Raw genomic sequence first — 14,130 nt, forward strand, 5'->3', positions numbered from 1 at the left:
GATCAAAAACACGTCAAAAATATAAATCCATTGTCAAGCATGTGGCTCTGCTTTACAGTGCTGCATAGCAGGATTAACAGCTCTCAAGTTAAAATTTGCGTTTATCAAATTCTTTGAAGGAGTAGACATCTTTAGACCATCTGGCCCTAATATGGTTGTTATATCTGTAATTGTGTCACGCTTGATTTCGGGTTGTGAGAGTGAAGCTCATTTGCAGAGGCATATGTGTTTGCCGGCTTTTGTTTATTAAATGGGGCTAGTATAACTTACTTACTTTTAGTCATAATGGCTGATGAGAAACACAGGAACTGGTAACACAGGCAGAATATTTGCAAGGCCAAGTATAAGTGTTGCTTGAACACAGGTCACAGCAGAAGCTGAGCAATAGCAGGTCACAGCAGAGGCTGAGCGATGGCAGGTTACAGCAGAGGGTGAGCAATAGCAGGTCACAGGAGAGGCTGAGCAATAGCAGGTCAGAGCAGAGGGTGAGCGATGGCAGGTCACAGCAGAGGCTGAGCAATAGCAGGTCACAGCAGAGGCTGAGTGTTGCAGGTCACAGCAGAGGCTGAGTGTTGGCAGGTCACAGCAGAGGCTGAGAGTTGGCAGGTCACAGCAGAGGTTGAGCAATGGCAGGTCACAGCAGAGGGTGAGCAGTGCCAGGTCACAGCAGAGGCTGAGTGTTAGCAGGTCACAGCAGAGGCTGAGTGTTGGCAGGTCACTGCAGAGGCTGAGCGATGGCAGGTCACAGCAGAGGCTGAGCAATAGCAGGTCACAGCAGAGGGTGACCAGTGACAGGTCACTGCAGAGGCTGAGCGATGGCAGGTCACTGCAGAGGCTGAGCGATGGCAGGTCACTGCAGAGGCTGAGTGATGGCAGGTCACAGCAGAGGCTGAGCAGTGGCAGGTCACAGCAGAGGCTGAGAAGTGGCAGGTCACAGCAGAGGCTGAGCAATAGCAGGTCACAGTGGAGGCTGAGTGATGGCAGGTCCCAGCAGAGGTTGAGCAATAGCAGGTCACAGCAGAGGGTGAGCAGTGATAGATCACAGCAGAGGCTGAGCAATAGCAGGTCACAGCAGAGGCTAAACAATAGCAGGTCACAGCAGAGGCTGAGTGATGTTATGTCACAGCAGAGGCTGAGCAGTGACAGGTCACATCAGAGGCTGAGCGATGGCAGGTCACAGCAGAGGGTGAGCAGTGACAGGTCACCGCAGAGGGTGAGCAGTGACAGGTCACCGCAGAGGGTGAGCAGTGACAGGTCACAGCAGAGGGTGAGCAGTGACAGGTCACAGCAGAGGCTAAGCAGTGGCAGGTCACAGCAGAGGGTGAGCGATAGCAGGTCACAGCAGAGGCTGAGCAATGGCAGGTTACAGCAGAGGCTGAGCAGTGGCAGGTCACAGCAGAGGCTGAGAAGTGGCAGGTCACAGCAGAGACTGAGCAATAGCAGGTCACAGCGGAGGCTGAGTGATGGCAGGTCACAGCAGAGGTTGAGCAATAGCAGGTCACAGCAGAGGGTGAGCAGTGACAGATCACAGCAGAGGCTGAGCAATAGCAGGTCACAGCAGAGGCTAAACAATAGCAGGTCACAGCAGAGGCTGAGCGATGTTATGTCACAGCAGAGGCTGAGCAGTGACAGGTCACATCAGAGGCTGAGCGATGGCAGGTCACAGCAGAGGGTGAGCAATGGTAGGTCACAGCAGAGGCTGAGCAATGGCAGGTCACAGCAGAGGCTGAGCAATGGCAGGTCACAGCAGAGGCTGAGCAATGGCAGGTCACAGCAGAGGCTGAGGGATGGCCGGTCACAGCAGAGGGTGAGCGATAGCAGGTCACAGCAGAGGCTGAGCAATGGCAGGTTACAGCAGAGGCTGAGCGATGGCAGGTCACAACAAATGGTAAGCAGTGGCAGGTCACAGCAGAGGTTGAGCTATGGCAGAAAACTGGCAAGGTAGAAAATCGGGTAGGTCAGTCCAAAATCAGGCTCCAAAGCAAGAGTTCACACATAAACAAAATCAGGAACTAGCCAAGGTAAATACCAGAAAGTAAACAGCAAAAGGATTATTCTTCCACAAACAGGGCCACAGACTGAGTAATCTAAATGTTTGGGCAAAGACTGCTTAGTCACGCAGGTTTAAATAGTCTGTTGGTTATTGCACAGCTAGAGATCCTGAGAGAAAAAGCAGAAAGCCAACAGGAAAGCATCAAAAACAGGAAAGCATCAAAAACTAAAGCCCTCTGGTGGCTCATAGTAAAGTCACTAATGGGGGCATGACAGATTGAGAAATATGGGGTGCCAAGGAGTGCTTAAATAGTTCCTGGTGTCATAGCCAGTGACCTCCCCCTTGTAATAGACACTCATTTAAAACAGTTACATTTCTGTTAATAAAAGATAATAGTGATGTTGATAAATAACCTTTCATTGTGTTTTTTTCTTCTTTTCAACAGGTAGAGTCATAGATTCTGATATTCCTAGCCAGAGTGCAGTTGTGTCTTTCAATCTTTTTCAAAATCAAAGAAGCCATCTGGGAAATGTATGTTCTGAATGTGGGAAAAGTTTTACCAGGAATTCAAGCCTTATTAGTCATCAGAAAATCCATTCAGGAGAAAAAACATATTCATGTTCTGTTTGCTTAAAATGTTTTAGACAGAAATCAAATCTTAATAAACATAAGAGAATTCATTCAGGTGAGAAGCCATTTCCATGTTCTGAATGTGGAAAATGTTTTACCCGGAAATCACATCTTGTTACACATCAGAGAATTCATTCAGGTGAGAAGTTGTTTTCGTGTACTCAGTGCGAGAAATGCTTTACATCTAAATCAAGTCTTATGATTCATCAGAAAATTCATACAGGACATAAAGCATTTTCGTGTCCTGAATGTGGGAAATGTTTTACCTGGAAATCACATCTTCTTAATCATCAGAAAATTCATACAGGAGAGAAAGCATTTTCATGTTCTATATGTGGGAAATGTTTTACCCAGAAGTCCCATCTTACTGCTCACCAGATAATTCATACAGGAGAACAAGCATTTTCATGTTCTGAATGTGGGTTAAGTTTTACCTGGAAATCAAATCTTACAAGACATCAAAAACTTCATACAGGAGAGAAAGCATTTTCATGTTCTGAATGTGCAAAATGTTTTATCCATAGATCAAATCTTCTTACTCATCAGAAAATTCATACAGAAAATAAATCTTTTTGATGAACAGAATATGGGAGTTTGGAACCATGTTAACTTCAGACAACAAACATAAGTGTATAATAAGTTATTTTATTGTTGATGGTTTGGTTGATGATTAGAAGTACTATATATGACCATGCTTTTCCTTGTAGAATACACACTTCTCTGGAATACGTTTTTCAGTAATATCACTGGTTTGAATAAGTAATTTTCTTTAGGTTTTTCAATGTTGTAAACCACAGCTTAAGACTATATCAGTGAAGTGATGGAATCCAAGTGGTTCCTTCAGGACAGGTCACAGCAGAGGGTGAGTAGTGACAGGTCACAGCAGAGGCTGAGCGATGGCAGGTCACAGCAGAGGGTGAGCAGTGGCAGGTTATAGCAGAGGCTGAGTGATGGCAGGTAACAGCAGAGGCTGAGCAATAGCAGGTCACAGCAGAGGGCGAGCAGTGACAGGTCACAGCAGAGGCTGAGCAGTGACAGGTCACAGCAGAGGGTGAGCAGTGACAGGTCACAGCAGAGACTGAGCAATAACAGGTTATAGCAGAGGCTGAGAAGTGACAGGTCACAGCAGAGGCTGAGTGATGGCAGGTTACAGCAGAGGCTGAGCAGTGACAGGTCACAGCAGAGGCTGAGCAATAGCAGGTCACAGCAGAGGGTGAGCAATTGCAGGTCACAGCAGAGGGTAAGCAGTGACAGGTCACAGCAGAGGGTGAGCAGTGACAGGTCACAGAAGAGGCTGAGCGATGGCAGGTCACAGCAGAGGGTGAGCGATGGCAGGTTACAGCAGAGGGTGAGCGATGGCAGGTTACAGCAGAGACTGAGCGATGGCAGGTTACAGCAGAGACTGAGCGATGGCAGGTTACAGCAGAGACTGAGCGATGGCAGGTTACAGCAGAGACTGAGCGATGGCAGGTTACAGCAGAGACTGAGCGATGGCAGGTTACAGCAGAGACTGAGCGATGGCAGGTTACAGCAGAGGCTGAGCGATGGCAGGTTACAGCAGAGGCTGAGCGATGGCAGGTCACAGCAGAGACTGAGCGATGGCAGGTTACAGCAGAGACTGAGCGATGGCAGGGTACAGCAGAGACTGAGCGATGGCAGGTTACTGCCGAGACTGAGCGATGGCAGGTTATAGCAGAGACTGAGCGATGGCAGGTCACAGCAGAGACTGAGCGATGGCAGGTCACAGCAGAGACTGAGCGATGGCAGGTCAAAGCAGAGACTGAGCGATGGCAGGTCACAGCAGAGACTGAGCGATGGCAGGTCACAGCAGAGACTGAGCGATGGCAGGGTACAGCAGAGACTGAGCGATGGCAGGTTACTGCCGAGACTGAGCGATGGCAGGTTACTGCCGAGACTGAGCGATGGCAGGTTACTGCCGAGACTGAGCGATGGCAGGTTACTGCCGAGACTGAGCGATGGCAGGTTATAGCAGAGACTGAGCGATGGCAGGTCACAGCAGAGACTGAGCGATGGCAGGTCAAAGCAGAGACTGAGCGATGGCAGGTTACAGCAGAGACTGAGCGATGGCAGGGTACAGCAGATACTGAGCGATGGCAGGTTACTGCCGAGACTGAGCGATGGCAGGTAATAGCAGAGACTGAGCGATGGCAGGTCACAGCAGAGACTGAGCGATGGCAGGTCACAGCAGAGACTGAGCGATGGCAGGTCACAGCAGAGACTGAGCGATGGCAGGTCACAGCAGAGACTGAGCGATGGCAGGGTACAGCAGAGACTGAGCGATGGCAGGGTACAGCAGAGACTGAGCGATGGCAGGTTACTGCCGAGACTGAGCGATGGCAGGTTACTGCCGAGACTGAGCGATGGCAGGTTACTGCCGAGACTGAGCGATGGCAGGTTACTGCCGAGACTGAGCGATGGCAGGTTACTGCCGAGACTGAGCGATGGCAGGTTACTGCCGAGACTGAGCGATGGCAGGTTATAGCAGAGACTGAGCGATAGCAGGTCACAGCAGAGACTGAGCGATGGCAGGTTAGAGCATACAAACAAACATATGCCATGTGAGTGGTTTACACACATACACATTTTACAGCCTTACAGTCTACAAACTTTGTTGTCAAAGTGCCCTAAAGGCTGTAAATCACAATTAGCAGCTTGTAATAAAGATCAGATCAGCTAGTCCCACATAACCTCCTCACCTCCAAGGCCTTTATAGAACAAAAACATACATCCTGAAGCAGAATTTAACCCCCTGGCTATCAAAATGCACTACAGCACATAACAAGTGAATACACTGCAACCCTCTCTGGTAGCCAAGGGTGCTCTGCTTGTTATGTCGTCATTCTCTTGTCATTCTAGGCAGCATTAGAAGCCTTGTACAGTCCTAACCTGTTGTTCTGAAGCTTTCATTCCTCAACAAAAAGTGTCTGCTACACATCAGCATGGAGCTTGGCTGTGTGAGGCAACAGAAGTACAGAAAATAAAACTGAAACTAAACATGCCTGGCGAAAATGGGAGGGGTTTAGTTTTAATCTTTGCCCCTCTCTCCTTCATTGCTCCCTCAACTGCTGTAACATATTCCCAATGAAACACTCAACTCTGTAAGCACCTGGCAGCACAATTCTTACTAAAATTCATGCCCTCACAAAAAAAAAAAATAATAATTACTGACAGGTAGGCGCCCTCACTGCAAGGCGCCTGTAGGCACATGCCTACTGTGCGTAATGGGAAATCTGGCCCTGGTTTCGGCTGCTGCTTCCAAAATGGGAGTTTCCTCTGCAAAAAGGAGATCCTCCCCAGGTTGTTCTGAAAAGATAGAGAGTGGACAAGTGCACAAAGGGGGCACTCCTAGTGAAGATTGTTTGTATCAGTGTTATTCACTAAGATAAATGCACACTCAAGCGATTCACACTCATCCAGTATGAGGTATAGATAAGACACTTGGTTAGAGGTGATCTTTCTTTCTGATCTCCTTATGTTGTTTCTGCTGAAGTCCTCTTTCCCTTATTCCAGTGATTGCCAGGAATACTGTCCCACAGTACAGCAAGGATGTGGGTGTATAGCTCTCATGTGCAATCAGGGAGTTCTAACACACATGAGTTCATGCTGATAACAGGCTCCAATGTCTGTGCTCAGGAAGAAGCAACAGCTGCACAGCAAGTCTGTTGCTTGGCACGGCCAGAGCACTGAGAGATAACAGGTATTGATGTAACTAGAGTGAATAAGGGGAACCTTCTTAAGCAGTGATCAAGTGCGCATGCGCACGAAACGTGTCTGCTTGTGAACCTGTTCTATTTTTCAACCTGATGGTTGTGTTTGTTGCTGGCTATTTGGCCTGTCTGTTTTTAACTTTGGAATAAAGATTTTTGTATTTTTTTTTACCTTTTGGGATTTCATTCATCTATGTGATTGTAACATTTGTCTCTAAACATACTGTGCTTTGTACGGTGCTACTACATATTGGATTATTTGTCGCTGTTTTGTTTGGGGCGTATATAGCAGTTCCACCCGTAGTAGCAGCATAGGCAATGGTCAACATAGGGGGTGTGTCCCCACGCACGCTCCATTGTGCTGGTTCTACAGATGATCGTGGATGTAAGCAGGTAAGCGCTTTTAATATACAACAAACCTGTATCTATATATATATATATATATATATATATATACATAGAAAATATATATAAGTATTTACATAAAATAGAAGAAGAAAAAACAGGCGCACAAGGCCTATATATATATATATATATATATATATATATATACAGTGGGACCTCGGTTTACGAATTTAATCCGTTCTCCGGGACGTTTCGTATTTTGAAAAATTCGTAAACCGAAACACGGTTTCCCATAGGAATGCATTGAAAACCAATTAATGCGTTCCGGAGGTGAGAAAAAAAAGTCAAATACAGTATTTTATCTGTTCAAAACTCTTTATAAAGTGCACTTTAAAGGCATAAATACTGTACAGGGACATGATTAATCAAGCAATAACATTTCAAACATCCAACTTTATGTTTTAAAACATCACACATCAACTTTTAAAACATGGCAGACTGTTGGTAACATGGTACAGTACACTTTAACTGTACATAAATAACACGTCAACAGGGAAAACATGGAAAATAGCAAAACAATTTCAACACTGTTTGGAAGATGAGGAGGACGAGGGCAATTGGGCAGCACTAACACAAGCAGGTTCTTCATGTCTAGGCTGTTTTTGTAGGAACCTTTCCATTGTCTGCTGCCTCTGGCGCCTTTTAAGCATCCCTCGGAAAGGGGACATGATGTCTGTGTCAAAACTGCTCACAAGTCTGTGGGCTAGAGCCTTATCTGGGTGGTGCTGCTGTACAAAAGTCTGTAGGTTTACCCACATTTGGCATGCCTCCTTGAGTTCCGTGGAAGAGAGCTGTTCCTCACTCATTTCCTCCTCCTCCTCAAATGCGATCTGCTCCTCCATCGACTCCTTCTGCAATTCCACCAGCTCCTCGGTGGTTAGGTCACGGTTGTGTTCCTCCACCAGCTCATAGACATCCTCCTCAGTCACCTCCAGGCCCATGGTCCTCCCCAAGGAAACAATTTCCTCCAACACTGTTGACTCTGGTGCAGGTGCAGAAGCACTGGAGGCAGGTTTTACAACACAGTCTGGCCAAAGGTTGCGCCAAGCAGAATTTAGGTTTGTCTGGCTGACCCCGGCCCAGGCAATGGTGATAATCTGCAGACGGCTCACAATGTCAAAATGCTCTCTCCAAAATTCATGGAGGGTGAGGCTTGAGCGATCTGTCATCTCAAAGCATCGCTGGAAAAGCTTCCTTGTGTAGATTTTTTTAAAATTGCAGATGACCTGCTGGTCCATTGGCTGGAGTAGTGGGGTGGTGTTAGGCGGAAGGAACATGACCTTGATGAAATTAAAGTCCTCCAGCAAGTCTTCCTCGAGGCCTGGAGGATGGGAAGGAGCATTGTTCATGAGCAGCATGGCCATGAGTGGCAGGTTATTGTCCACAAGGTACTTCTTCACAGCAGGACCAAAAACCGCATTGACCCACTTCACAAACAAGAGGCGTGTGACCCAAGCCTTTGGGTTAGACTGCCACAAAACGCTCAACTGCTCCTTGTTCACCTTGTGTTTCTTGAAAGCCCGTGGGGTCTCTGAATGGTAGACAAGCAGGGGCTTGATCTTAAGGTCCCCACTGGCGTTGGCGCAGAACAGGAGGGTAAGACGGTCCTTCATCGGCTTGTGGCCAGGCAATGAGGTCTCCTGTTCTGTGATGAAGGTACACTTTGGCATCCTCTTCCAGAAGAGTCCAGTCTCGTCGCAGTTGAAGACCTGCTGAGGAAGGTAGCCCTCTGAAACTATGACCTCCAGGAACTCCGTAGCAAAATCTTCAGCTGCAGCAACATCGGAACTTGCAGCCTCTCCATGCCTGACCACACTGTAGATGCCAGATCTGTTCTTGAACCTTTCGAACCACCCCCTGCTGGCCTTGAAGCCTTCTGCATCTGCTGACGTTCCTGGCTGTTGTTTGAGGAGGTCAGCATGCAAGGCCTTGGCTTTTTCTCAGATGATCGCCTTGGTCACTGAGTCCCCTGCACGCTGCTTCTGTTCAATCCAGAGCAGGAGCAACTTCTCGACCTCCTCCAGAACAGGTGGCCGTTGCTTGGAGACCCGGGTGACTCCCTTGGCTGCATCGCTCCCAGTAATCTTCTCTTTCATTTTTAGGATTGTACCGATTGTGGATGCACTCCTTCCATACTCTTTGGCAAGGTCAGTCAATCGCATTCCTCCTTCATGCTTCCTGATGATTTCCTTCTTGTCCTCAAGCAGAATCATCTCCTTCTTCCTCTTCCCAGATTCTGCTGCTTTCTTGGGTGCCATGACACCACCGTCCCTAAGTATGCAAAAAAAAAAAAAATGCTTTACACCCACATGAGCTGGCATGGAAAACAACCCCACAATACAAAAAAGGCATGCACAGCACATGAGCTGGCATGGAAACCACACTAAAAGGCATGCATAGCAGATGAGCTGTAACAGGCATGCACAGCAGATGAGCTGTAACAGCCATGCACAGCAGATGAGCTGTAACAGGCATGCACAGCACATGAGCTGGCATGGAAATCACCCCCAGAATGCAGAACACACAGTAAAAGGCATGCAAACAACCAAGCTCAGCTCCCTACCTTTCCACTTCTTGAGATGCACCAAAAAGGCTCCAAAACCTGCTCCAAAAGGCTCCAAAACCTGCTGCCAATGGCTCCAAATCACGCATGGGGCAGGGGGTGGATCTATAAACCAGGACACTTTTTTTCGTATTGCGGGAAAAATTCGTAAACCGAGGCATTTTTTCTCCGAAATTTTAATTCGTAAACCGATTTTTCGTTTACCGAGGCGCGCGTTAACCGAGGTCCCACTGTATATATATATATATATATAAATATCCAGACAGGTGCACTCACTGTGACATAAGACATCCGCCGGGGTGCTGCGTTGAAAACATATAGCAATATCCGTTCAACCCCTCAAGGTAGAAAAACGCTTCACTCTCCGGTCTCTTTCAAAATCCTTTATTAAGTATCCAGCATCAAATGACAAAATTCCCAAACGTTTCGATACCAATTGGTATCTTTTTCAATGGGTAATCAGAACATATCTATCCCAAAAGAAGAAGATATATATATATAAGTATTTAATAATATATGTATAATATAATAGTATTGTGTACTACAATATAAATATATATACACACACACACATATTTATATACAGTAAACTCTGTTAACCAGAACTCAAGCAACCAGAACTCTCAAGTAACCAGAAAAAAAAATAATTAAATATACTATACATTAAAATTAAAGGGATACTGAACCCAAATTTTTTCTTTCATGATTCAGATAGAGCATGCAATTTTAAGCAACTTTCTAATTTACTCCTAATTTACTCTTGCTATCTTTATTTGAAAAAGAAGGCATCTAAGCTAAGGAGCCAGCCATTTTTTGGTTCAGCACTATGGAAAGTACTTGTTTGTTGGTGGGTGAATTCATCCACCAATCAGCAAGAACAACCCAGGTTGTTCACCAAAAATGGGCCGGCTTTTAAGCGTAAATTCTTGCTTTTCAAATAAAGATAGCAGGAGAATGAAGAAAATGTGATAATAGGAGTAAATTAGAAAGTTGCTTAAAATTGCATGCTCTAAATGAATCACGAAAGAAAAAAATTGGGTTCAGTGTCCCTTTAACACTAACTTTGCTCCGCAGCTTCCTTTCTCTATAGTGGGCTCTTGAAGGTGAAAGCAAGCCCTTTTAATGCCACCAGACCCTACAAAACTGCTCTTGAATGTTGTGAGCATAAGGCAGTCTGAGAATTATTAAATACAGTAGTAACACTAATGGAAGAAAATAAATAAATGAATACTCTCCTCCGAAGCTGTGACCGCAGCCGTCCCTCAGTTTTTACCGGACTGATTTGAGAATGTGCAAAGTTTTGGAGGCACAGGTTTACAAAGGACTCACATTCAAGCTTGACCGGTTGTTCTGTGTGGAAAAATTCACAGTCATGCAGGAATGAGTAATATATATGCACAGGATAGAGCTGGGTGTTTGGCTCCTTAGTAAAAAACAAGCTTTTCACTTATAAGGTAAAAAAGGTTTCTTTATTGCTCAATGCGTTTCAACGGCAACAATCCGTCTTTCTCAAGAGCAATTAAAATCAGTAAAAAGTATGCTAACAAAGTCCGAGAAATAGACATCACGCTGCCACTGGGTGCTCGGAACTGAACAGAGGTGGCATTAATATTAATTAATCATTTTCTTTTATTTACTGTATTTGAATATTAATATCAAGTAAATACAGTTTCTATAGTATAGTATGGGATATAGAACTAGTTAGACCTATTTTTAATAGTAACTCTCAAGCAACCAGAAACTACACTTATCCGGAATCTGGGTGCCGTATAACTGGGAGTTTAATGTATATATATATATATATATATAAATATATATATTTTAGCATAAAGAATACTTTAATATATTAATGTTTTCGGGGTTACCCCAGTCCTCATATACATAATAACACAATACAAATTACCACCCTTAAGTAGCCCAGAACCGTTTCACCAGCTCTGCCTGCAATTGCAAACTGCTGCGGCGTCCAGTCCACGCTACTGCGCATGCGCGAGTGGATTTACAGAAGCCCGTGCAGGCCAACTGTGTAAAAAAGTCAAAGTTAAAAACATTGTTGAAATCACATATAGTTACAGTTTCAATAACAATTTTATAATAGCATTTTTAGTTGCCTGCAATTATAAACTCGTAAACAACCACTTAGCACACACATTCTGTCTCAATGCTTAACAAGGGGGTTTGTATTAACTGCAATAACAGCATAATCCCTACAATAGATAATTAACACTATAATCACTATGATACATGAGAATGGACACTATAATGCAGATGGCACGTCCACATTAATTTCAAGGTGACACTATGCAAATATGGTATTGGTAATTCTACATGTAATACTTTCATAAAATTAGAATGCATACTGTAAATATGACCACTGTTCTATACCCCAGGGGACTATAGAAAGCACTGGAAGTCTAGTTTAGTATTAAAGTGAAGGTAAACTTACCTTTATGTGAAACAGTAATACTATTAGTCCCCCAAAATGAATATGACTTTCATTCATGATTTTTTTAGATTATGAGTCTAAAGTAAGTTTTTGCTGTTTTTATTCCCTTTGTGTTGCTCCGCAATTTCCACCCGTTGATATGTTTTTTTTTTCCTGGGTTCATCACGTTTTTTTAACAACCAATTGAAAATATGGCCGTTAGGTGCCCGGCAATCGACGTCATCCGCCTCCCGGATGATCTGCGCATGCGCTAAATTTAATGTATTGATCTCGGACTTCACGCGCGCTCCTGTTTCGCCTATGCCTATTGGTGTTATTATGGATTTCCCATAATACGTAATAGGCTTCCTACAGAACGCATGCGCAGTAGTGAGAGATATCGCCGCTTTGCGCATGCGTTGTTCAAGAACGCGCTTTGGAGACACGTATAGAGCGGGTGGGACCGCTCTATACGTCACTGAATAGAAAATTAGGAAATAGAAGTTAGGAGGAGTCAAGATCGGAAGGGTAAGGAATTCTAAAAAAGATTTATAACATAAATAAATAACAAATGGTGGGAAAAAAGTTAGCGATTACTTTATTTAAGTCACGTCAAATTCATTACTGAATTCAGCATATTAAAACTTTACCTTCACTTTAAGACCTTTGGGGGCCAGGGTATCTAATATAAAGATCCATTTGCTTTCCCGTTGTAATAGTAATTTACCTCTGTCCCCACCTCTATTAAGAGGGGAAATGTGGTAAATTATAGTATACCTGAGATCAGATACAGTATGTTTGAATTTTGCAAAGTGCTAGCCACCATTTGCTCAGAGTCACCAGATGACAGGGCTGCTCTGACCACAGACTGGTGGTTAGCCATCCATGTCCTCAGGTCATCCTGGGTCTTACCGATATAAAACATTCCACAAGGTCAGTGAAGCATATACAGTATATGATGTACTTAGTTGTGCATGTAACCCTGTAATTGATATCATATTTCTTGGTTTTCCATGGGTGCACAAAGAATTTAAATTGGGTCAAACCCCCACAGGTGGTACATCCACTACATCTATAACATCCATTTCTATTAGAACCCAGCCAGGTTTTTAGAACCCAACCAGGTTTTTGTAACATAGCTGGGTCTATAATCCAGCCTCAACAGCACATCTTTGAGTGATTTCCAACTTCTATAGCCAATCATGGGAGATTCAAAATCATTGAATGGAAGTGTACCATCAGTCTGCAAAATGTCCCAATGTTCCTTTATTATCTTCGGGAACCCAATCTTATCCTGAGTAAATTCTGTAGAAAAAAATTAATCTGTTCGGTTTATCTTGTTTTCCTTTCTTTTGTAGGGCTTGTTGTTGTGTCATTGCTTGACATTCATCCATGGCCTCTTTTAGCTGTGCTCTGCCATACCCCCTTTCTTCAAATTTGTGATACATGTCCTTGAGTTGTGTTACCTTGGACAGTGGGTCAGTGTTGTTACATACAACTCTTTTAAACTACGATTTAGGTAGTGCCTTTTTCAGGCTTGAAGGGTGGCGGCTTGTAGCTTCCAAAATGGAATTCCAATCAGTCTTTTTTTTTTAAACAGAGTTGTCCCCAAACTCTTTTCCTTTTTGAAGATCCTAAGATTTCAGTACTGTAGCTAATTTTGAACTTCGAGTTGTTGTTTTCAGTGTTAAGTACCGCAAACCATGCTTTAAGTTCATCTTGAGACCCTCTCCATACAATGAAGAGGTCGTCTATGTAGCGCTTGTAGAACTTTATTCTGGGATCCTTAAACACTGTTGTTCCCTCCTCCTCAAACTCTGCCATGTACAGGTTGGCATATGATGGGGCCGCATTGGACCCCATCGCCGTACCAGATACCTGTAAGTAGTAATTCATCTCGAACTTGAAATAATTGTAATGTAGACAGAAATTTAATAATATTGCTTCAATTGATGGGCCAATAAAAGGATATTTATTAAAAAAATCCTTAATTCCACTCTTTCCTTCCCCATGTGATATTACGGTGTATAAACTAGTGACATCCAGGGTCACCAGGATGTCACTAGAGTCCAGATCGTGTAACTCCTTTAACAATTCTATCAGATGTATAGAGTCCAGCAAAAATGAGGGGCAGTTTCTCACAATAGGTTGCAAGAGACTGTCTACATAGGTGGCAAGGGGTTGTAAGATGGAACCCCGGGCAGACACAATCAGTCGCCCAGGCGGTTTGTTCAGGTTTTTATGCACCTTAGGCAGGGTATACAGGGTATACAGAACAGGAATAATTGGAAAGTACACTATCAGATATTCGCCAAGTTTTTTAGACACCTGTCGTGCCATTAATTGTTGGTAAAACGTTAATATATTAAAGTATTCTTTATGCTAA

The 14,130-nt window shown here is 44.3% G+C and overlaps 1 protein-coding gene across 2 annotated transcripts in view; it reads left to right on the forward strand.

The window, feature by feature from the left end:
• LOC128666782 (gastrula zinc finger protein XlCGF7.1-like) overlaps window positions 1–3,208 on the forward strand; it is a 272,466-nt gene extending 269,258 nt beyond the window's left edge. For both annotated transcript variants that reach the window (XM_053721576.1, XM_053721575.1), the window contains exon 4: window positions 2,439–3,208. In XM_053721576.1, coding sequence (XP_053577551.1) covers window positions 2,439–3,199 — 761 coding nt within the window. In that variant the 3' untranslated portion in view covers window positions 3,200–3,208. The remainder of the gene's footprint in view (window positions 1–2,438) is intronic.
• The last annotated feature ends 10,922 nt before the right edge of the window (window positions 3,209–14,130 follow it).

The sequence above is a fragment of the Bombina bombina genome, chromosome 7, assembly GCF_027579735.1.
Source record: "Bombina bombina isolate aBomBom1 chromosome 7, aBomBom1.pri, whole genome shotgun sequence".
Classification (NCBI taxonomy): domain Eukaryota; kingdom Metazoa; phylum Chordata; class Amphibia; order Anura; family Bombinatoridae; genus Bombina; species Bombina bombina.